The following is a 25,560-nucleotide window of genomic DNA, read 5'->3' on the forward strand; positions in this document are numbered from 1 at the left end:
TCTTGATTTGTATTCTTTCCTATAGTGTAGTCTCCTCTGTGTCTTCTTCAAGGCTTTGACATCCTAAAGTGTGATACCCAGAATTGAACACACTATTCCAGCTGAGGCCATCCAGTGATTTATAAAGATTTGGAATAACTTCCTTGATTTTACTGTCATTATTTATAAAGCCAAGGGTTCCATATGTTATTAATTTTGAACAGCCTTCTCTACTTGTGGTGCAACCGTCAAATAATTTTGCGCTGATGATGCAATACTCCTTAAAGAAGTCGATGGACAGCTTCTTATTCTTTTCCAAATGCAGACACTCTGCTGAATCGCTCATCCATACCCCAGTGTACAAAGAAACTCAGTGTTCAAAACCCCTCCACTCTCTTGAATCCCTAAGCCGCATTGCAGTGGCTCAATCGCCTGGGCAAAGAGCAGAGAAAGGACACCCCTGCCTTGTACCCTGGTGTAACCCAAAATAATCCGAGCTGATCTTGTCCATCTGAACACTTGTCTTAGGCGCCATACAGCAACTGAACCCAAGTCTCGAACAAATATGCCCATTCGACCCGGTCGGACGTCTTCTCCGCATCCACGTTGTAGTCTCTGAATCGTATGGAATTTACTTGGGAACTCATCCAGACCTATGCCTTCTCCACCTGCTTTGACCCCACACAATCCATTACCTCTCTCAGCCCAATCAGGGCCCCCAGTCCTTGCACCTCCGTCTCGCAATCCTCAGGAAATCCAATCCATTCAAAAACCACTTCATCCCCCACCTGAAGCTCCGAATTATAAAATCTCTGGTTCAAAAGCCCCGGTTCCCCCCTTGGGCTCTGATACAACTGTGCCCCTATTGTCCCTCACCCCCTCCCCCTCAAATTTCCCTCGCCACCGCCTGCTTCCTTCACAGGTGTGCAAGCATCCTGCAACTTTCTCCCCATCCTAAATCGCCCCTCTAGCTCTGCGCATTTACCCCACCGCCTTTCCTGTGGACTCCAGGCCAAAATCCATCTGGAGCCTCTGACTCTCCATTAGGGACACCTCCTCAGGCACCTCTGAATATCTCTGATCCACCCTCAGAATGTCCCCCACCAATCTCAAGCTCTCAGACTGCTCCACCCTCTCCCTGTAAGCCCGAATCAATATAAATTCCCGCCTTACCACCACCTTCAGTGCCTCCCACAACGTGGAAGCTGAAACCTTCCCTGTCTTATTCTGCTCCACATATTTCCAAATGGCCACCCTCACCTTTCGCAAACCCCCTTAACCGGCAACAATGCCACATTCAAACTCCACTGCGGCCACGGAGTCTCACTCTTTTTGCCACCCGCAAGTCCACCCAATGTAGCGCATGGTCAGAGACTACAATCGTTGAATATTCCGATCCAACCAGCCCCATCGCAGCACCTTATCTAACACAAATAAATCAATCTGGGAGTACATCCGGTGCACATGCGAGAAATAAGTAAACTCCTTCAGTAAATAAGTAAACTGTGGCAGCACGGTAGCATGGTGGTTAGCATAAATGCTTCACAGCACCAGGGTCCCAGGTTCGATTCCCGGCTGGATCACTGTCTGTGCGGAGTCTGCACGTCCTCCCCGTGTGTGCGTGGGTTTCCTCCGGGTGCTCCGGTTTCCTCCGGGTGCTCCGGTTTCTTCCCACAGTCCAAAGATGTGCGGGTTAGGTGGATTGGCCATGCTAAATTGCCCGTAGTGTCCTAAAAAGTAAGGTTAGGGCCGAAGGGCCTGTTCAGTGCTGTACTGTTCTATGTTCACACCCTGCCTCTCAAACTGCCACAGGTTCTCTCTCTCTCTCTCTCTCTCTCTCTCTCTCTCTCTCTCTCTCTCTCTCTCTCTCTCTCTCTCTCTCTCTCTCTCTCTCTCTCTTCCTCCCCCCCCCCCCCCCATATGTTCTCCCTCTCCCCCCCCCCCCCCCCCCCCCATATGTCCCATAAACTGCAGTAGCTCCTTTGCCATGGCCAAATCCTTCAAGGACCTCGGGCACGACTGGTCCAACCTAGAATCCAGCACCACATTAAAATCCCCCCCAATAATCACAGGTGCGTGTCCAGGCCCAGAATCTTTGGTAAAACCACCCTCAGAAAATCCATATTGTCCCAATTTGTAGCATGTACATTCACTAAACCACTGGCATCCCCTCCAGCTTCCCACACACCCCCTTCCTCCCCGCAGTCATTTACCATACTTCCCACCCCGAAAGCAACCTTTCTATTTATCCACATTGTCATTGCCCTCGTCATCATATCCAACCTCAAATGGAACACCTGCCCCCTGCCCCAACTCTTCCTTAGCCTCGTCTGTCCTCCAGCTTCAGCGGCGTCTCCTGAAAAAAACACTACGTCCGTCTTCAGACTCCTTAAATGCACGACAACGCAAGACCTTAACCGGGCCATTCAAACCCCACATACTGTTCAACCTTTTCAGGCAGCTCCACAATCCCGAGATTCTTCCTCCTGGAACGATTCTCCAGATCCTCCACTTACTCCCTGAACCTCTTCTGGCTCTCTGCCATGAACACTATCTCTGCCTTCAACAAGGCCAGCCGGTCCTCATGCTCTCCCATCGACTCTTGCATCTTCTGGAGTGCCAGGCCCTGCACCTCCAGCCTCTGCTCCACTCAATAGCCATCCTAAGTGGCTCCACCACTGTTGCCAGATCCTCTGAGGCCTCCTGCCTCTGCTGGTGGAATGTAGCGTTCAGAAAATCCACCAGTGCTTAGTAGACCACTGGGCAGGGAATCACACCCAGAACCCTCCACCATCTTTTCCTCTGTCGCATCTCGAATAATCTCTCATCCAGGCTGCAGCCTCTTACTCATTATACTCCTTATCTGGTAAACCATAAACTAGCCCTGCTGATGGCACACTTCTATTTCTCAGTGCTCTTGCATGTCACACCAATTAATACCCCTTAAATCGGGTGAAAAAGGACCAAGCCATTCCACCTCGAGCAGGAGCAACAAAATGTGTGACCACTCACTCCATGGTCGCCACCGGAAGCCCCCTCAGACAATTTCTAATACTGGCATTCAGCATTCTAAAATTTTATGAAATGATTTCTCATATTAATTGCATTTTATGTAGAAAATATTTCGTATTTTAACTGCAGTATGCATTTTAATTTGAGAACTAATGTATTTATTAGGATACTAATTGACTTATTTCAAAATTTTAACCAGTACTATAAGGAGAATATTGACCCTTCAGAGGACAGCACCTTTCATGGTGAAGCTCACATAAGATCAGATCCACCCATACATGAACCAGCCTCTTATAGGAAAGATGCATATACGTCAATGGAGGCTTATGAGGAATTGTTGAATCAAAAGCGACAAGAAGAGGATAGATACCGCAAATCTGATGATCCTGAGATTGGTCAGAGAAGGTAATATTGATGAAGCATTATTACAGTCCAGGAAAATGGAAAATGTTAATAGAAAGTAAATAATTTGAATATAGATCATTTTAAATTGTTATTGTAATTTTTATTGATAATATTGTTCTGAAATGTCCACTCAGGTAACTATATTTAAATTATTTTGATTCACAGTGACATGCTTTGTGAATATGGTCTCTTAAGGCTCTCAATTGCTGATGGAAAACATGAAATCTACACCACGTTATAAACTATTTTTAAGTTCTATTACTGCATTGTGATTGTTCTTTTTTCGGTTAGCTCATTTAGACCTTGTACAACTAACTGGTTCACAGAAGCTATTCAAGCCTATTGAGCAGTTCTGTTATTTAAATCGTCTCTCAACCTGCATTCTTATGGAGCAGCATATCATAAAACTGTAGAAGTTGGCCAACCAAAAACAAAACTTGTATTTATAGTGTACAATGTAATAAAATTTAGGGGCAGCACGGTGGCACAGTGGTTAGCACTGCTGCCTCACAGCTCCAGGGACCCGGGTTCAATTCCGGCCTCGGGTGACTGTCTGTATGGAGTTGCACTTTGTCCCTGTGTATGCGTGGGTTTGCTCCGGTTTCCTCCCACAGTTCAACGGTTAGGTGGTTAGGTGGATTGGCCATGCTAAATTGCCCCTTAGTGTCAAAAAGGTTAGGTGGAGTTACTGGGGTACAGGAATGGGGTTGGAGGTGTGGGCTTAAGTAGGGTGGGTGCTCTTTCCAGGGACCGGTACAAACTCAATGGGCTGAATGGCCTCCTGCACTGTAAATTCCATGATATGATTCTGTGAAAATGTCACAAGGTGTTTCACAGGAGTATTATGAAACAAAATTGGACACTGAGCCACATCAGGTGATATTAGGCCAGATGATCAAAAGCTTGGTCAATGAGGTAGGGTTTTAAGGAGTGAATAAAAAGGAAGAGACACTGAGACAGAGGATGGTCAACAAGAACCATAATGCAATTGAAAGCAACACACAATTAAATTACCACCGATGAGGTTTTGCTGGCCGATGTAAAAGGGCCAGTTGCTCAGCCCTGTACCAGTCAAAGAGCTTAACTGCTGGCACTTATAAACTATTTCACAATTTTTCCGCTGTTTGACGTGACACTGCTGTTTAAGGCATGCGTTAAAGTCACTTAATTTGGTGATATGCAATGCCATAGTGGTCCGAAAGCTGCTTGTTTTATAGTTTAGTTTGCTATTAACTTCACTGTTACTGTCAATGCAAACAAGTAGAATTGTACAGGAACAAAATGTTTTCCAACACTTTTACAATGGCACACATGCCATAGGTCCCTTTGATTAAAGAGCACTGCAAAATATTTAAACTATGGATTATTCCTTTCCAGAAATGTTCAGACACAAACAGACAGAAGATCAGATGGATATGAAAATAATTTCCCAAATTCTGGCAACTACTTCCAGAGATCAAGAAATGAAAACAGGTGAGTCATCATCCAGAGTTATTGTTCCCGTGTTGATATTCATACATCCTGTTTATATTGCAGAAATGTTTCCAGCAGAAGTGATCCTTTATTGTGCCAAAGTTTCCAAATACATTGTGGGGTAGAAAGTTTCCAAAAATTATGCATTTTCCCCAAATTTGCAGTCAGGATATAGGGACCAACTTTGACAAGATGGGTGTCTGCCCCTTGCTTTTGTAGAAGCCTGGGAGTTTGCCCTCTACTCCATTAGCCACCTCCCTTGATGTAAAACATCTATATATGGCTTCTACAGACTCAATGGCATGAATCTACTAGCTAAACCTTCGGCACAGAATAAAATGTTGGAAGCTCTGTGCAATGCAAGCTCCTGCCACACAAATGGAACCCTCAACTCAGAGGTGGCTTTAGTAGTTAGTGAGTGGACGTTTGTGGTCTGGTGTAAAGGGTCTTACAGGTTTGTGCTGTTTCTCACCAAGCACAGATTATTTATGGTTTATGTGTGTGAATGTAGGAAATTGTTATAAATATTGTATTACATGTCTGTTGCAGTAATATTTTTCTAAATCCTGGTTCAACATGCAGGCAGTGTCTGCAAAAACAATGCAATTAAGATCTTGGAAAAGTGGGATAATCATTCATTATAACCATTAAAGGGCTAATGGACTTTTGTTGAGAGAAAGAAGATTCCCTGGGGTTTAGTCCGGTCCAGTAACCTAACTTAGGAAATGGAAATGTCTGCCCCTTTTATGAGCAGTAAGATTGAAAAGATTTATTCTTGGGTTTCCTGGTTCTGCATATACTGGCCCATCAAAATTATGTACAGATTCTTCTTGGTCGATGAAATATTAGATCAGGCATTCTGACCCCTGGAGTTTCCGGTGATGACATGTCTCATGAAGGAACTGGTTCGCAAGAGTTGGGTTACAGTTAGTTGTAACAACACTGCTGATCCCCAAGAAAAGTTCACCTGAGCAAGTAGAATTTTTTAAAATCATCATGACTCAAGATGATAATTTTATTGAGTTAACATATTGTTAGATGCGGTGCAAAAACGTGGATAAAATTGATTGGATTGTTCTACAGAGAGATCTCAGGATTCCATGGATTGAATGGCTTCCTTCCTGTGTCATGACTTTGACTGGGGTGTTCCTAGCTCACTGATATTTAATCATGATGTGGAGATGCCGGCGTTGGACTGGGGTGAGCACAGTAAGAAGTCTTACAACACCAGGTTAAAGTCCAACAGGTTTGTTTCAAACACGAGCTTTCGGAGCACGGCTCCTTCTTCACCTGAAGAAGGAGCCGTGCTCCGAAAGCTCGTGTTTGAAACAAACCTGTTGGACTTTAACCTGGTGTTGTAAGACTTCTTACTGTACTGATATTTAAATTATTTATCTTAACTCTCTTGTTTATTCACAGTTTCTTGCCATTTATTAACTACACTGATCTACTATTCTTGGATTCAAAATAGATGAGCTCACACTTTCCCATGTTGAACTCATCTGCCACAACTTTGACACTATTATCAATGTCCCATTGCAGCTTTATACTCTCGTCTATGCTGTTTACTGTGTCATTAGTCATCTTAAATGAAGCCTCTATATTTAAGGTGGCTGGTTGTTGGGCAATTTGAGTACATATATTCTGTCTCCTGCCTGTGTTGCCTCCAATTCCACGCACACTCATTTACATTAATGGTCTCTTTCATGGAACCGTATCAAATTTCTTCTGTTAGTCATATAAATAACATGCATAGAAAATCCCTGAAAAATCATGTTCCATCTCAAACAAAAATTAAATTGGTTTGTTCGATGTGACCCCTTTACAAACCTTTGGCTATCTCTGATCAGCTCAGCTACCCCCATAACAGCACATTCCCTGTAAGTGATGTTACACTTATCGGCCCATTTTTTCAGAGCTTATCTCTCTTGATCATCTTACATAGTGGGGTGAAAGGTGACAATTGCTCATTTAGAGTGTTTGGAAGATCATGACGAATGCATTGCCATGAGGCTATGCCCCTTCATTTAAAAAAAATATGACCTTTCAACTTTTAATTGACTGGAAATTTTGCAATTTGAAATGAGAGAACACAAACTACTTAAATAAAAGACCACTTTCTAAGATGAAGGTGGAAAAGCAAACATGGGTTTGAAAAGATGGACGTTTCCTGTAATTAGGAGATCCATTGAAACTCGTCACTGTTTAAGGAAGAGACACTAAAATGCAACGTGCTGGATATTGAAACAATGGCTGCCACCGACCAACTAACCTAAAACCCCTTAAAATACAAATGGGTGAAGCATAGCAGGCCAGGCTGCAACTGCTGCAGAGATATTGCAAGAAAAACTTCAGCGAAAGGGTCTCTCTCTCCCTTTCACTTTTGGAACCAAGTGTATTAACCGGTTGGAGAAGTCAACATTATCGGAAACCTACCAACGAACCGAGATTTCAGAATAACTGCAACATCATTTACATCTAATCACATCCAAGAAACCAGCTAACTTAAATCAGCTGTAACGTTTAGAATTTGCACCTCGGGGACATTCAAAGGACACTTAACCATATATTCTTGTCCCTTATTTTTCTAGGGCTGCAACTTTGCTTATTTCTAATACCCATGTGTATATGACACCACATTTTTATTATTTTTGTTAGGTTTAGTGGTTAATATATTTGCTCACTCTTTAACTCAAGAAAAAAGTGCTTGATTGGCTCCTTGTTGTTCACAGCGTAAAAGTTAAATGCATTCTGACTTGGAAAAAGGCACATCCTCATGGAAAAGAAACTTCAACATTTGTTGTGACCAACTAAGGAGGTTGAACAAATGGGGGCCAGTTCACTTCTCCTCAACTGGTTGTGACAAAATTAGGGGCTCGTCTTGGAATTTGTTTCCACAGACTGTCGAAAGAATTGGAGTGGAGAAAGTAAATTCCTTCAAAACAATTTTAAAACTGCTAAAAGGTTTCTTGGGCCAGTGATATGTCAGTGCTTTCACAGAGCAAGATTAGGTAACTCGCCAGACGTTAAGGGCACTCATTTGGAAGAATTAAATGTGGAGTTCGACACTTTGGGTTTGGGCCGAGATTTGTGATATGGGTGCGGTTGCTGTATGTGGCACCAAGGGCGATGGTGAGGACGAATTATATAAGCTCACAAAGCTTAGACTTACACAGGGGTACCCGCTGTCGCCGTTGCTGTTTGCACTGGCCATAGAGCCATTGCCAATGGCTCTCGGGGGGTCGACGGAGTGGCGGGGGATTATGAGGGGACAGAGACAGAATTGGGTGTTGCTCGATCCCGATGACCTCTTGCTGTATGTTTCGGATCCGTTGGAGAGTATGGGAAGATTATGGGCCTGCTGGGGAGGTTTGGAGGGTGCTCAGTGTACATACTGAATGTAGGGAAAAGCGAGGTTTCCTGGTGAATGAGCTGGGATAGGGGGCTTATTTAGGGGGGCTGCCATTTACGGTAGCAAGAGATAGGTTTAGGTATTTGGGGAGGGGATTCGGGTAGCGAGGGAATGGACGGGGCTCCACAAGTGGAACTTAACAAAGCTGGTGGAGGAGGCCAGGGGAGGATCTTAAGAGGTGGTGTACACTGCACTTAACGTTGCCGGAGAGGGTCCAAGTGGTGAAAATGAATATTCTGCTGAGGTTCTTGTTTATCTTTCAGGCTCTCGCGATCTTTATACCAAAGGCCTTTTTTTTGGAAAGTTGACACCACCATTTTGGACTTTGTATGGGCGGGGGAGGTGCTGAAGGTGTGGAGAGGACCCTGCTACAGAGGAGAGGCAGCAGGGGACTTGCTTCATTATTATTGGGTGGCAAATGTGGACAAGGTGCGGTGGTGGTGGGAAAGAGAAAGGATGAAGTGGGTTAGGATGGAGGTGGAATCTTGTAAGGGTTCTAGTTTGAGGGCTATGGTGATGGCAGCAATGACAATGGCTTCAAGTAGGTATTCAGGGAGCCCAATGGTGCAGTCCACGGTGAAGATATGGAATCAGTTGAAGAGGCATTTTAGGGTGGAAGGGATGTCGGTGCTAATGCTGCTGTGTGAGAATCATGGGTTTAAGCCGGGGGGATGGATTGTGTATACAGGAGGTGGGGGGAAGTGGGGCTGGTCAACGTGAGGGATTTGTATTTGGAGGAAGGGTTCGCCAGTCTGCAGAAGCTAAGGGAAATGGTAGAGCTGCCGAGGGGGAGTGAGTTCAGGTATCTGCAGGTTTGGGACTTTGCGTGAAAGGTCTGGAGCGGATTCCCTAGGTTGCCGGGATACACCCTGTGGGAGCGACTGCTGCTACTGGATGTGGAAGGGGAGGGAAGATTTGGGGATATACACAAGTGGCTGGGGGAGCAGGTAGCTGAGCGGATGGTGAAGATAAAGGAGAAATGGGAAGCGGAGTTGGGAGGGGAGATCAATTGGGGAGTATGGAGTGAGTCCACTGCGTAGGGTAAACGGGACCTCTTGTGCAAGAATAAGCCTGATACAGCTTAAGGTGGTGAATGAGTGGGTTCTTTCAGGGAGTAGCAGATGAGTGTGAGAGGTGTGGGTGGGGGCCAGCGAATCACACGCACATGGTTTGGGATTGTGAAAATTTGGGACGATTCTGGGCTGGAGTGTTCGCGGTCTTAGCCAGGATAGTGGAGGAAGCGGTGGACTGGACCCTTTGGTGGCGATGTTTGGGGTTTCAGAGAAGCTGGAGCTCATGGAGAGGAGGAAGGCCGATGTCGTGGCCTTTGCCCCTCTGATTGCAATGCGGCGAATATTGCTCAAGTGGCGGTCGGCATCGCCATTGGGGGAAGCGGCTTGGTTGGGTGACCTGTACAACTTCCTGCGGTTAGAGAAGATAAAGTATGCGTTAAAGGGCTCTTGGGTGGGGTATGAGAAAAGGTGGGGTATGTTTGTGACTGTGTTTGAGGAGCTGTTCGGCACCGGGGGGGCTGAAAAAGGGGAAAAAACTGTAGACTGTACAGTTGATTGCTGGGAATTATGTTTCCCAAAGTGTTTATTTGCTGTAACCTGTTTTGATACATGTTTGTAATAAAAAAAGATCTGGAGGTGGAAATTGAGGACACTGAGCCAGAAAAAAAGGTAGCAAAATTAAGCTGTAGCAGTAAAAATTGGAACTGAAATTTGAGGAAAGGGAGAAAGAGAGAGAATTACAAAGAAGACAGTAAGAAAAGGAGATAAGACTGCGAACTGTGTAAGGAGGTAGAGGCAACAATAACAACAATCGCTTACTGTCACAAGTAGGCTTCAGTGAAGTTACTGTGAAAAGCCCCTAGCCTGTTCGGGGAGGCCGGTACGGGAATTGAACCCACGCTGCTTGCCTTGTTCTGCATTACAAGCCAGCTGTTTAGCCCCATGAGGCTGGAGAATTGTACTCCCAACAGGTCAGTGGCCATCTTGAGAGTCTAAAAAAGCTGGAGAAGGTCAGCAGGAATCTGTAAGAGTACAGGGAACTGAGAGGGGTTTGAACATCTTACAAGGGACGGTGGAACCTGTTAGAGTTAGAGTAGCCAGGGAAGAACGACTAGTCCTTAAAAAAGCCAAGGCTAGGCTAGTAGAAGTAAAACACGTCAAAATAGAATCCATGGGATTTGCAGTAGCTAAGGAACAGTCATTTGAATTTAAAAGGGCCAAAAACAGACCAGCAGCAGTAAAAAAAGTAAATCTAAAAACTGAGGGAGTTAAAAGGGTGAAGCAAGGCCCGGAGGAGTAAACCATGTCAATGAAAGGGTCTGTAAAAGTTAAGAAGGATGAAGGAAGAGAGCGACTGATCTGTTTAACAGACACATTCACGGCATGTGTTCCAGTTAAAGAGCCACAGGAGTGTAAAGCAAGAGTGCAATATCCACTTGGGGACAGTAGTAACAGGTTAGGGGTATGCCCATTCCCAAAGCAAAAGAGGAAGTGGGGAGAACCTACTCCAAAACAGACAATACTTGTGGCGATCACAAGGATAATCGCAGTGAAACCCATGCAGGGGGTTAACCTCGAAGTAAGAAGAAACAGACCAAGTTTTAAATTCACTAGAAGTGAAATGGCGATCAAAACCAGAATTCCTACAGATGGAAAAAATCCACTTACAGCTCACTAACCTAGAAATCAGATTTGTAAGAATGGCTAGTTTGGAGCTAATAAATTGACAGGTTTTAGAGATGGACAGCGAGGGGTTAAACTCAATTAGCCCTGGTTAACCATCTTAAAAGTTTGCATGTTAGTGCTTAAACAGCACGTAGGATGGGTCAGTGAGAAGCACAGAACACTCCGACAGGTAGCCAAGGGCAGCTTGACTGTCAGCAGCAATCTGGGGCTAACAGCTACATAACCCAAGCAAACCCCTTAGATCAGTGCATCTCAAACTATCTGATGTGGCGTACCGGCAGTTTTTTTTTTCAATGTGCCAGAGACCGGTGAGCGAAACAAGCCAATCCAGGATTACTGTCTCTTTCTTTTCTGGAAAAACCAAGTACCGGTAGACGATGGCTCGCGTACCGGCACCGGTACGCGTACCACACTTTGAGAAGCACTGCTTAGATGACACTTCATCCTGACCCTTAGATGATACTTAATCCTGAGTTACAGCATGGAACAGGGTTACTGACAAAATTGTGTCAAGCTAACCACCAAAACTAATTAAGCAACTTCTGAACCCTGATGTCAGCCTAATCTTTTCAAATGAAGACAGGTTTTGTTCCTAAACAGCCATCTGAAAAGGAAAAACCAATGTAGGACTTTCCAGGGTCGTCTGTGCACCAAGACCACAGTAGAGCAGAACGGTTGCAATTCATAAAGGGTGAATGGAAGTGAATGTGTTTTTATTTTGTTTTGTATTTCTTAATATCTTGCATGAAATTAAAAGTACTGAATATTGACGCAACAGCTGCTACAGACAGACCCACCCAAAACAACTTGGAAATAGAAAATGGGCAGGATTCCCGGTCTCGTCCGTGGCAGGACCTGTTGCGAACGAGAATGGAAAATTTGCTGTTCCAGTCAAAAGCACATTAATTTTCAGCGGCATCTGAACATCCGAGCTGCGAACGATGATGGAAGTTTTCGGCCAATGGGTGAAGCATAACAGGCCACGCTGCAGCCACAGCAGAGGAATTGCAAGAAAGACTTCAGCAGAGGCGACAGGCTGAAAGGGGCTCTCCCCCCTCTCTCTTTACCCAGTTTGAGAAGTCAATGTTATTGGAAGCTCACCAGCGATCTGAGATTTCATAATAACTGCAACCTCTTCTGCGCCTGACTGGATCCAAAAAACAGCTAACCTTACAGTGTTTAAAATCTATACCTCTGGGACAGTCAAAAGGACACGTAACCGTATATTCTACCTTTTTTTCCCCCCATTGGACTCTAACCTCTCTTATTTCTGATACCCGTGCGTGTGATATTGCATTTTGTTTTCTTGGGTTTATTGGATTATAAATTTGCTCTCTTTAACTCGAGAAAACCTTATTTAATTAGCTCCTTATTGCTCACAGCTTACATAGTTAAACGCATTCTGATTTGGAAAAGGCATATGCTTGTAAAAAAAGACACCTTTGCTAAGGAGGTTGAACAGAGGGGAGCCAGTTCACTTCTTCTCACATGGTTGTAACAGCATTAATGATTTCCTGATCGACTTCTTTTAATACCCTGGGTGGAAATCATTTTGTCCAGGAGATTAATCATAATCATTATTATTGTCACAAGTAGGCTTACATTAACACTGCAGTGAAGTTACTGTGAAAAGCCCCTAGTTGCCACACTCCGATGTCTGTTCGGGTACAAAGAACAAAGAAAATTACAGCACAGGAACAGGCCCTTCGGCCCTCCCAGCCTGCGCCGATCCAGATCCTTTATCGAAACCTGTCTCCTATTTCCAAGGTCTACTTCCCTCTGTTCCCGCCCGTTCATATACCTGTCCAGATGCATCTTAAATGATGCTATCGTGCCTGCCTCTACCACCTCCGCTGGTAAAGCGTTCCAGGCACCCACCACCCTCTGCGTAAAAAACTTTCCACATACATCTCCCTTAAACTTTCCCCCTCTCACCTTGAAATCGTGACCCCTTGTAACTGACACCCCACTCTTGGGAAAAGCTTGGTGCTATCCACCCTGTCCATACCTCTCATAAAAGAACAAAGGAAAAGTACACTGAGAGAGAATTCAGAATGTCCAATCACATAACAGTACGTCTTTCAGGACTTGTGGGAGGAAACTGGATTAATCTATCTTCAGTAACATTGTTTCTCCATCACCATGTTTTTATTTATATTGAATCAGTTAGTTTCTCTCTCTGATTTTTAAAAAAGTTTTTCTTGTATCCATTATATTTCAAAATCACTATTTAGTAAGTATGCCAATTCTGAATTTCCAATACAGTATCATCAGCATTTGTGGTTAAGGGGCCCACTTTAGTTTAAGCCATTCATTTTCTCTTCATATATTCATAAATACCTTCAATGTTCCCCTTGATATCCATTGAAAGCATTTTCTCCTGTTCCTTTTTGTAGCTCTTACCATATTCATTGTATCTGTTTGCTGTTCTTTATATCGCTTCCAGTCCAGGGGATCTCTTCGACAGCAACTTGTATTTTAGCGCTTTTAACGTGGTTAAAAATAATCCCAAGGCACTTTGTAGGAGCATTATATAAACCACATTGATACCAAGCCACATAAGGAGAGTGTATAAGAAAATAATACCAAACCTTGAAGCAAATTAAGTCAAGGTCAGTGTAGTAGAGAGATTTAAATTTGGGGATACACAACAGGCCAGAAATGCAGGAGTACAAATATCTTGCAGGGCTGGAGGAGATAAGATTTGAATATAAGAGTGAGAACTTTAAAGTAGAGGCTTGCTTAACAAGGCCAATATAGTCAATAAGTATAGAGGTGATGGGTGAATGGAACAGTGTTTGTGAGGGCATTGGTGCAGTGTTTATGGGGATAGAATGCGGGAGGCTGGCCAGGTCTTATAAGTGCTTTCAGTTTTGTTCTATATCTGACTTCTCTTAATCACCATGTTTATTCAATGAGCCCATGGCCACAAATCATTAGAAGTAGTAGTAGTCCATGTTAAAACGGCCAAAAATAACACAAAGAAAGCTCGGGTTCATTTCTTATGAGTTACCATTGACCAGAAACTGAACTGGACTAACCATATAAATACTGTGGCTACCAGAGCAGGTCAAAGGCTAAGAATTCAGCGGCGGGTACCTCACCTCCTGACTCCACAAAGCCTGTCCACCATCTATAAGACACAAGTCAGGAGTGTAATGGAATACTCTCCATTTGCCGGGATAAGTGAACTCCAACAACACTCAAGAAGCTTGACATCATCCAGGAAAAAGCAGCCCACTTGATTGCTACACCTTCCACAAACATTCAATCCTTCCACCATCGACAAACAGTGGCTGCTGTGCGTACTACCTAAAAGATGCACTGCAGAAACTCACCAAGATTCCTTAGGCAGCACCTTCTAAACCTTTGACTACCACCTGGCGGTTGCCCTCCAAGTCACTCACCATCTGACTTAGAAATATACCGCCGTTCCTTTTCTGTTGCTGGGTCAAAATCCTGGAGTTCCTTCTCTCTAATAACACATGAGCCTGCAAGAAAGCAACTTGCCATCACCTTCTGAAGGGCAACTAGAGATGGGCAATAAATGCTAGCCTAGCTAGTGACACCCACATCCCGCAAATGAATTACAAAAATAATTGAAAAACCTGGAAGCTATGTTAAACTTGTAAAGAACCTTGTTTCACACCACAATGTATTGTGTAAAGTTCTGGCCTACAGGTTATGAAATGGGTATAGCGATCTACAAAAATAATTCCAGAATGGAGACTTTGTCCATTAGGAAAGACAGAACAGGCTTGGAATCTGTTCTCCCGTAGTGAAAGCTTGGGGATCACCTCAACAGGCTCTTTAAAATGATGAAGAGGTTTGATTGTGTGGGCATAGAGGGGTGGTTGGGGAGTTCAAAACCAGAGGCAATAACTTTTATGGTTGTCATTAAAATCCAATAAAGAATTCAAGAGAAATTTCTTTACCTGGAGAGTGGTAGGAATGTGGAATGTGCTGTGCAAGCTGTGGCCAAGACGAATAGCATAACGTGAAGCTAGATAAGTATATACAAAGAAAAATGTCGAAGGATATGAAGATGTAGTTAGACGTAACGTGATGGGAGGAGGCTTGAGACGTTTTAAACACTAACGCAGACCAGTTGGCCAAATGGCCTGTTTCTGTGCGGTAAATGCTATGGGATCATATGCGATTGCACAAGTAGAATTCTTGATCTTTCGGAGTATTCACAATGCTTTTTTGAACACCATCCACTGTTTTATCAATTTGTTGTTCTGCACAGTCTAGTGTCGTCAATTTCTGCTCCAGTCCCTCTAAATGTTACCTGTCTGCCACGTTATTCAATTGGAATTAAATTGTGTTGGTATTCATTGGATAATAGGTTTTGGCACTTGTTGTTCTCTGCATGGCAGGAATTATATGACGAAGACCACTCCTGTATCCCCATGGGTCAATTGAGTTTCTCTCTGGAAGACAATTCTTGGAGTAGCTCTCGCATACTTTAAGTGGTGGTGTGATCTGATAGTAGTTAAAGTTAGGACTTCAAATTGTTTCTATTTCAAGTCAATAATATTTAAGAATTCGGATTGCTGTCAGTTTCTGTAGTGTTCTGTTTAAATGCAAATTGTTGAATGAAAGAGGTAGAAATTTAGATTACCTGCCATTAATGTTGAAATTGTAAACCTATGCTGGATTATGATTCCATGGATGTCCAGCAATTTGCACAAATGACCATTTTCATGCATGGTTGAATGTTGAAAGGCTATTTGATTTTTTAAATATCTCAGCCTGGCCTCACTCAACATTAACACAAAGGCCCTTTCCACCTGGGATAATTGGATATTCGAGAATCCTACCTGATTTTGTTTTTGCTCTCCTCTCTCAAATTGTCACATCCAACTGTTGGCTTGACTGAAATTAACTAACTCTGCAAAGACTGGGGACTGGTTTAGCTTTCCTGATTTATATGCCTCCGTAGATGCCAGTAAGGTATTTATATGGGGAACTGTTGTTTGTTTTGATTTAACTACAATATGTCAGTTCTGCAGAAAAGAAACATAACCTGCTGTTTATTGCATGCTTTTACAGAGGAGCCATGTGGTCTATTCCTCGTATTTATGTTTTTAAATCTGTGCTGCATGTACTGCTTCCTTTTCTTTATCTGGTGAGAAAATGTATAGTATTAGTCTGATCATTTTAACCCCGTAGTATTCTGGTTTAACTCACAGGGCTAATCGCTGGCTTTTCAAGCAGGCCAGCAGCACGGTTCGATTCCCGTACCAGCCTCCCCGGACAGGCGCCGGAATGTGGCGACTAGGGGCTTTTCACAGTAACTTCATTGAAGCCTACTTGTGACAATAAGCGATTTTCATTTCATTTTCAAATATAGAAAGTAATTACCAAACCAGCTCCATTCATGAAAGTAAATAGATTACTACAAAGTGGAAATTACATTCCTTTGTGTTCTCAGTGAACCACATCAAATTCAAATGAGATGGTTCCTTTGTATTAATAAATGTATGCATTTATTTATATTGCCGTAAAATATTGAAACATTTCAAAGCTATTTCAAAGTGAATTTATTTTGAAGTGCATTGGCTGTTATGTAGGCAACAATGGTAACCAATCGACATCAGTAATGTTCCATAAATGACAGGGTAATAAATGATCTATTCTATTTTGTAATGGTACTGTCCGTTGAAAGATGAATGTTGAACAGAATACCAATAAGTACTCCTATTTGAGGAGTGGGATACAGTTGACTATGCACTAAATTCCTAGATTGCACATTGCATTTATGATGTATTAAAATAATTTCACAAGTTCAAATATGTGTACTATACTATAAATTATTTGTAAACCTGAACTTTGTCTGGTTAACTCAACTTTAATGATGAGCTCTGACAACTTAACACTTGTACATTGAAACTACTTGCTTGGCATCACTAGTTCTGATACTCAGTTGAGATTCTTTGATTCTTTGTGTTAAGTTCACCAGTGACTGAGTAATTTTTCCCCTTTATTGAAAATCAAATCCAACAGAAGCTGTTGATAAAAACATGAAATACATACAATGTTTTTGACATGCCATTGGCTAAACCCTCTACTGCAGGCAAAATAAAGAGAGGAGTGATCACAAACTACCAGCATACATTGAAGAGGACTACAAGGAAGATTCTAGAAGACGACCTGTTTCAGCAGCAGGAAAATCTAGGTAAATGTTCACAATCTTGCATTTGCGTATTGCTGAATAGAGAGACGTATTGAAGCTTTTCGTCTTGCACTCATAAGGACACTTTACAAGAATACCTGTGTAAGGGGTAAACAACAACTTGTACTGTGTGAGAAGAAAATGCTGATTGGTTAGCAAGTGGACTCTGATAGAAAGAGACATTGCCATGGAGATGGTGGTGACTGATAGAAAACTGCCAAACATTGTTAGAAATTTAAACCAGGCAACTTGGCCCTGATTGGTCAAGACATTGCCCCAGGGAATGAATCAGCGAATGGCTGTGACATATATTGTTTAGCTGAAACGGGTACAATTTATGAACATGTTCCTCCTGTCTGCAAAAAACAGGTTCATGTATGCTAATTGATGCAGCTTCCAGTTAATGCAAGTGCGCCACACTGACTCTTAAATTGGTCCTGCATCCTGGTCAGATCATTTTGCGCTGTATATCTCACAAACCCACGGGCCTAAGACCACCACGTATCAGCTTGTAAAGTGTCCGGTATACTTAAGATTACCCTAAAAGGGCAAGATAGCTTAAAAATTTGAGCTACCTGTTTCACACATCAGCAACATGAGTGGTATTAATTCGCCACTATCAGGATTCTACTGTCGAGCCAAAATGATGTTCTGCCTATCACACAAATGAGTAATGTGGTATATGAATTTCAGTGCCAGTGTCATGCTAAGTATGTAGGCTGTATGTCCCAAAGACTTGCAGATATAGAACAACATGTCCTGCCGCTATTTGCAATGGGCAAAATACAGATAGTACACAACGAGCCAGTGCCTGCAAAACTCAAAACAATATCCAACATTAGATATAATTCCACGATTGGACAACATTTGCGAAATAATATTCAGTATGCTAAGAATTATGCTGACAACCAATTTAAGATTGTCAGTCAGGCTTGCAGTGTGGTGCATTTGGGTATACTGGAAGCTACACATATTAATACACAAGGCCCTGTTCTTCACAGACAGAGAGAACATGTACACACATTGCGCCTGTTTCAACTAAACAAAATTAAGTGACAGCCATTCATTGATTCATTCCCATAACCATCTGGTTCATTTTCCATGGCAATGCCGTTATCAATCAGAGTTCACTTGACATCCAATCAGCATTTTTTCAGTACAGTGCAAATTGTTCTTTTCCCCTTAGACTGGTATTCTTGCCCTGATTCAACATGTCTCTCTTCAGCAGTACTCAAGTTCTACTATCAAACGACTAATCTTGCACTTTTGTATTCCATGGTAAGGATATACAGCATATAGTTCCTGAGCCCGGACTAACGAGTCTTATTTCTGCTTGAGTTTTTACTTTGTACTTTTTGGGAGTTTGAAAGCATCCTTGGCATTGATGTTTCTTTGTGTAAATTGTAAATCACAGCACAAAGGTATGTCAGCAAGTTTAGATAGTTTCAGATTAATGGGGACATGGATTTACCTGCATGCATTAAATATTCATAAAATCTGAATTAATGACACTAATAGAGATAAATGGGCTTGATCTAATACCCATTACAGTGATATGGTCAAATGGTGATCAAAATATGGAAATTAAATATCTAAAGGATTTTGAAAAGAGGTAAAGTGGAAAAGGAGGTAGAGCGGAGGTTCTTGGCCATTCACTCAACCTATCTATGTCCATTGTATGATACTCACAACTTACTTTCTCATCTAACTTTATATCGTTAGCAAACTTACGTAAGCATTCTATCCCTTCATCTAAGTAATTGACATAGATTGTGAATAGCTGTTCCTTGTAGTATTCCATTATTTACTGCCTGCCAGGCCAAAAATGATCCTTACTCTATGTTCTGCTCATTAACCAATCCTCAATCCATGCAAGTGTATTGCCTCCAATCCCATGTTGTATGTAATAGGGTTTTTGTGTGGCATCTTATTGAATTACATTTGAAAATTTGCGCCTGTTACTTCCACTAGTTCCCCCTTATTTACCCTGTCAGTTAGAACCTCAATAAACTCAACAGATTTGTAAATCGTGATTGCCCTTTCATAAATTCATGTTTACTCTGCCTAACAGTTCTGATTGTATAAGTGTCTTATTAACAGATCGCTAATAATAGATTCAAGCATTTTGCCAACCACTAATGGCAAGCTAACTAACCTATTTCTCTTTTTCTCTGTCTCTCGGCCTCTCTGTCTCTCGGCCTCTCTGTCTCTCGGCCTCTCTGTCTCTCGGCCTCTCTGTCTCTCGGCCTCTCTGTCTCTCGGCCTCTCTGTCTCTCGGCCTCTCTGTCTCTCGGCCTCTCTGTCTCTCGGCCTCTCTGTCTCTCGGCCTCTCTGTCTCTCGGCCTCTCTGTCTCTCGGCCTCTCTGTATCTCGGCCTCGATCACACAATCTCTCTCTCTCTCTCTCTCTCTCTCTCATGCTGGATTCTTCGTGGCCCTCACAAAATTGGCGACGAGGGTTAAAGTGAATAGCTGTCTACACTGCTGAACCCATCTCCCTGGATTTTTTTTGGATACAGGTTGGAAGTTGTTTTCTATTACACCATGCCTCTGTATGGACGTTTGGATGTTTTTGACGCTGTGCTGGAAAGCTGGAACCACGGATGTGTTACTATTTACGGGCAAATAACATCACCGAAAACGAGCGCCAGGTGGTTATATTGCTCACTGCCTGCGGCCCGCATACGTTTGGGGTGATTAGGAGCCTTACGTACCCAGCTGCGCCAGACACCAAAGCGTTTGATTAACTTGTGAACTGAGTGGGGCAACATTTTATCCCAACCCCGTCCATGATAGTCCAACGTTCCCGGTGTAATACCACTGAGAGGACCCCAGGAGAATCCCTTGCCGAGTTTCTATCCAGGCTACGCAGGATTGTGGAGTACTGTGACTATGGTGAGACCTTGTCAGAAATATTACGCGACCGACTGGTTTGCGGTATTAACAATGCGGCCACCCAGAGAAAGTTGTTAGCTGAGCCAACATTGACTTTTCAACAGGCCATTCAAATAGTATTGTCCCGTGAAAGCACAGCATGGGGAGTGCAGGAGCTACAGGTAATGGAGGTGCATGCTTTGGGGCGCAACCCCTTCCATCCGAAAGCGTCCCCCCGCACCCCTGCGCTACCTTGGACGAGGCGACGCCTGGATCGACGCCAGTGGCCGTCGGACATTCCTCCCCGAAGGGAGCCTTCTCCAGAACCAATGGATGAGGAGCCATGTCCGTGTCAGACTTGTGGGCGCCGACCCCGTCGCGGATGCCGGTCCGGGGCGTGCCAGAGGTGCCGTCGTTCCGACCGAAACTGGGGCCAGCCCAGGGGCTGTACTTCCCATTTGGCTGAACCTGCGGCGACTACTCCCGAGGACGTGGAGACGTGGAGACGGAGGACGACTGCCTGCAGCTGCATTATGTGGCAGCTCCCCGTGTGGCTCCCATTAAGGTGACAGTACGGGTCAATGGTCACCCGCTTGAGATGGAGTTGGACACTGGCGCAGCGGTCTCCGTGATCGCCCAGAGGACATTCGACCACATCAAGCAGGGTATACAGACCCTTACATTAACCGGCACACAGGCCAGGTTGGCCACCTACACGGTGGAACCATTGGACATTGCAGAAACTATGATGACCCCTGTTGTTTATGGACACCAGGAGGGGCGTTTCCCACTTATCGTAGTGCGCGGCCACAGGCCCAGCCTGTTGGGTCAGGACTGGTTGTGCCATTTGCGGCTGCAGTCGCAGCATATCCTCCAAACAGTTTCTGGAGGGTTGACTGAGATGCTAGGACGATACCCAGATGTATTGCAGCCCGGTTTGGGGAAAATAAAAGGGGCTGTAGCCCGTATCCAAGTCAAACCAGGAGCCACGGCGCACTATTTCGAGGTGCGCCTGGTGCCTTACGCCTTGCTCGAGAAGGTAGAAGGGGAGCTCACTCGTTTGGAGACTTTGGGTATTATCAGGCCCGTCCGTTTCGCTGACTGGGCAGCACCAATTGTACCTGTAATGAAGCCAGATGCCACAGTTCGCTTGTGCGGCGACTATAAACTTACAGTGAATACGGCTTCCTGACTCGACCGATATCCAATGCCTCGCATAGAGGATCTCTACGCGAAGCTTGCAGGCGGACTCTCGTTCACGAAATTAGATATGAGTCATGCCTACCTACAGTTGGAGCTGGACCCTGCCTCCCAGCCATATGTAACGATTAATACACACCGGGGCCTGTATGAATATATACGATTGCCCTTTGGAGTATCCTCTGCCTGTGCTATTTTTCAATGCGTCATGGAGGGCATTTTGAGAGGTTTACCGCATGTCGCTGTCCACTTAGATGACGTTTTGATTACAGGGATGTCGGAGCAGGAAAATTTGGAGGCTGTCCTTAGACGCATTTCGGAGGCTGGAGTCAGTTTGCGTCGCACAAAGTGCATCTTTCAGTCGAAGGAAGTAGTCTACCTGGGTTATCGGGTGGACCGCGAAGGTTTGCACCCCGTCGCAGAGAAGGTGCGCGCAATTCAACAGGCCTCCGCCCCGACTGACACTTCGCATCTTCATCCTTTTCTCGGCCTCGTAAACTATTACTGGAAGTTCGTCCCCAATCTGGCAACTACGCTGGCCCCGTTGCACCTTCTGCTATAGAAGAATCACGCTTGGGTTTGGGGTAAGCCGCAAGAAACCGCTTGTGGGTAAAACAACAATTGTCGTCGTCTGGGTTACTAACTCACTATGATCCTGAAAAGCCTTTGCTCATCACATGTGATGCATCCCGTATGGTATTGGGCCCGTCCTGTCCCACAAGATGGAGAACGGGGCTGAGCGGCCGATAGCTTTCGCCTCCCGCACATTGACTGCAGCGGAAAAAAAGTATGCGCAGGTCGAGAAGGAGGGCCTGGCGGTGGTCTTTGCAGTGAAACGCTTCCACCAGTACGTGTATGGCCGCCACTTCACTATCGTGACTGATCATAAGCCTCTGCTGGGACTTTTGTGAGAGGATAAGCCAATACCGCCCATTGCTTCCGCACGGATCCAGCGCTGGGCTTTGTTGCTCGCTGCCTACGAGTATTCTCTGGAGCACAAACGAGGAACCCAGATAGCAAATGCCGACGCACTGAGCCGTTTGCCTTTATCGACCGGCCCCATGTCGACCCCCGGACCGGTGAGGTGATTGCAACCCTAAATTTTATGGACACCCTGCCTGTCACGGCGTCAGAGATCTGTGAGTGGACCCAGACGGAGCCAGTCCTGTCAAAGGTTTGGCACATAGTCCTATATGGTGGGCAGCATAGACAGCTCCCAGGCGAGTTGCGGGCATTTTCCTCCAAGCTGTCAGAATTTTACGTGGAAGATGGCATCCTCTTGTGGGGGACGCATGTGATTGTCCTGGAAAAAGGACAGGAGCTGATACTAAGAGACTTGCACAATGGACATCCAGATGTGACCAAAATGAAAATGTTGGCCCAGTTATGTCTGGTGGCCAGGCCTCGACACTGACATTGAGAAGGTATCCCAAAACTGCTCCAAGCGGTGTTGGGCGCGCTTGCATGCGGATTTCGCCGGCATCTTTTCAAGGATCCATATTCCTTCTATTAATCGATGCCCAGTCTAAATGGCTAGAGGTGCATAAGATGGCAGGCACAACAATAGAGATGATGCGTTTGTCTTTCAGTACGCATGGCCTCCCCGAGGTGCTGGTCACGGACAACGGCACTCCATTCACAAGTCTGGAGTTTGCGAGGTTCATGAAGATGAACAGCATACGCCCTATCCGCACTGCTCCATACCACCCGGCTTCAAATGGGTTGGCGGAGCGCGCAGTGCAGACATTCAAATGAAGCCTAAAGAAGCAGTCTTCCGGGTCGATGGATACGGGACTGGCTCATTTTTTGTTTTCATATAGGACCACCCCACATGCAGTGACTGTAGTAGCGCCCGCAGAACTCCTAATGGGCCGGAGACTTCGCACCCGCCTTAGCATGACCTTCCCGGACATTGGCACAAAAGTACGCCGCACACAAGAACGGCAGGGACATGGTTTTTCTCGGCATCGGCCGATTTGGCAGTTTGCTCCCGGTGACCCAGTGTTCGTTCGAAATTTTGCTGGTGGTGCTCAGTGCAAGCCCAGGGTCGTCTCCAGCGCAAGCATGTAGACCACATTCGGTCCAGAAGACCATCCCTTCCAAAGTTTCTCCGCCCCCGGAGCTCATTTCTACAGCCACAGAGACCAGACAAAGTGGAAAGTATTCCTCACAATCTTCCTCTGGTGCCGCACTCGAAGCATGCGCAGGTTGTTGCAGAACTGCTTGGAGATAGAGACGCTGAGATGATTGAGGCAGCAGACTGACGCCGAGATGGCGACACAGGACGCCTCCGAGGGGGAATCCTCGGGCCCACGGGCCGTGAATGTACAACCGTTACGCCGTTCAACACGGAAGCGCCGTTCTCCGTCTCGTTACACGCCGCCCGATCCAGTGCCTCATGCAAATGATGTACAGCCTGCGGCAAAACGAGTCCGACGCGCTCCTTCGCCAGGGTCTTCAGTGGATTCCTTGGACTTTGGGGGGGAGGGATGTTATAACCTGCTTGCTTACCACTGGCTGGGGACTAATGGCAATCCCACAATCCTTTGGGAATATGAGCTTCCCCAATGAGGGGGGTGGAAAAACCATTAGCAGATTCCCTGCATAAATAAAACTGGCCAGTTTGGAACCGCCGAGAGGAGAGTGAGCAGCAAGGGAAGTTGCTGCTGCTGTTGTGTGTGTGTGTGTGTATATATATATATATATATATATATATATATATATGTTATTGTAAATAAATGTTATTTCTTTCTATCCTTCAACTCCTGCTGTATTCTTCGTGGCCCTCACAAAACTCGCTCTCTGTCTCCCTCTCTGTCTCTGTCTCTCTCTCCCTCTTTCTGTCTCTCTCTCTCTCGGTCTCTCTCTCGCTTTCTCTGTTCTTTCTTCCTTTTAGTCTCTCTCTCGGTCTCTCTCTCTCTCTCTCTCTCGGTCTCCCTCTCTCGGTCTCTCGCTCTCTCGGTCTCGCTCTCTCCTGCTCTCTCTGTCTCTCGCGCTCCCCGTCTATCGCGCTCCCCGTCTATCGCGCTCCCCGCCTCTCGCGCTCCCCGCCTCTCGCGCTCCCCGCCTCTCGCGCTCCCCGCCTCTCGCGCTCCCCGCCTCTCGCGCTCCCCGCCTCTCGCGCTCCCCGCCTCTCGCGCTCCCCCCCTCTCGCGCTCCCCGCCTCTCGCGCTCCCCGCCTCTCGCGCTCCCCGCCTCTCGCGCTCCCCGCCTCTCGCGCTCCCCGCCTCTCGCGCTCCCCGCCTCTCGCGCTCCCCGCCTCTCGCGCTCCCCGCCTCTCGCGCTCCCCGCCTCTCGCGCTCCCCGCTCTCGCGCTCCCCGCCTCTCGCGCTCCCCGCCTCTCGCGCTCCCCGCCTCTCGCGCTCCCCGCCTCTCGCGCTCCCCGCCTCTCGCGCTCCCCGCCTCGCGCTCGCCCGCCTCTCGCCTCATCCGAATCCCCCGCCTCTCGCGCTCCCCGCCTCTCGCGCTCCCCGCCTCTCGCGCTCCCCGCCTCTCGCGCTCCCCGCCTCTCGCGCTCCCCGCCTCTCGCGCTCCCCGCCTCTCGCGCTCCCCGCCTCTCTCTCTCTCCGTCTAGGGGCTGGTTTAGCGCACTGGGCTAAATAGGTGGCTTTAAAGCAGACCAAGGCAGGCCTGCAGCACGGTTCAATTCCCATACCAGCCTCCCCGAACAGGCGCCGGAATGTGGCTACTAGGGGCTTTTCACAGTAACTTCATTTGAAGCCTACTTGTGACAATAAGCGATTTTCATTTCATTTCTCTCTGTCTCTCTCTCACTCTCTGTCTCTCTCTCTCTCACTCTGTCTCTATCTCTCCGTCTCTCTGTCTCTCTCTCTCTGTCTCACTGTCTCTCTCTCTCTCTCTCTGTCACACTCTCTCTCTCTCTCTGTCTCGCTGTTACACTCTCTCTCTCTCTGTCTCTCTCTCTCTCTCTCTCTCAGTCACTCCTTGCTCGCTCTGACAGGCTCTTGCTCGCTGCTCGCTCTCAACGCGCTCTCCGGCTCTCTCTTCGGTCTCGCCGCTCGTCCTCGCTCTCTGTGGCTCTCTCGCGCGATCCCTGCTCTCCGGCAGCTCCCTGTCTCTCGGCAGCTCCTGTCCCTCTCTGCGCAGCTTCCCTGCATCGCGCGCGGATCCTGCCGCGCGCTCGCGCTGCCTCGCCCGCTCCCTGGCCGCCCGCTCCCTGCCTCGCCGCTCCTGCCTCGCCCGCTCCCGGCCTCGCCCGCTCTCCTGCCTCGCCCCGCTTCCCCTGCCTTCGCCCGCGTCCATCTGCCTCGCCCGCTCCCGCCTCGCCGCCTCTGCTAGCGCGCTCCCTGCCTCGCGCGCTCCCTGCCC

General features: G+C 46.1%; 1 protein-coding gene across 1 annotated transcript in view; it reads left to right on the forward strand.

Annotated features, from left to right (window-relative positions):
* The window catches only part of LOC119972134 (centrosome and spindle pole-associated protein 1), a 354,916-nt gene that overhangs the window by 86,882 nt on the left and 242,474 nt on the right, over window positions 1–25,560 (forward strand). The window contains exons 7-9 of the mRNA XM_038808467.1: window positions 3,191–3,396; window positions 4,774–4,869; window positions 17,060–17,161. Of these exons, the coding sequence (XP_038664395.1) occupies window positions 3,191–3,396; window positions 4,774–4,869; window positions 17,060–17,161 (404 nt within the window). The remainder of the gene's footprint in view (window positions 1–3,190; window positions 3,397–4,773; window positions 4,870–17,059; window positions 17,162–25,560) is intronic.

Source organism: Scyliorhinus canicula, chromosome 10 (assembly GCF_902713615.1).
Source record: "Scyliorhinus canicula chromosome 10, sScyCan1.1, whole genome shotgun sequence".
Lineage (NCBI taxonomy): Eukaryota > Metazoa > Chordata > Chondrichthyes > Carcharhiniformes > Scyliorhinidae > Scyliorhinus > Scyliorhinus canicula.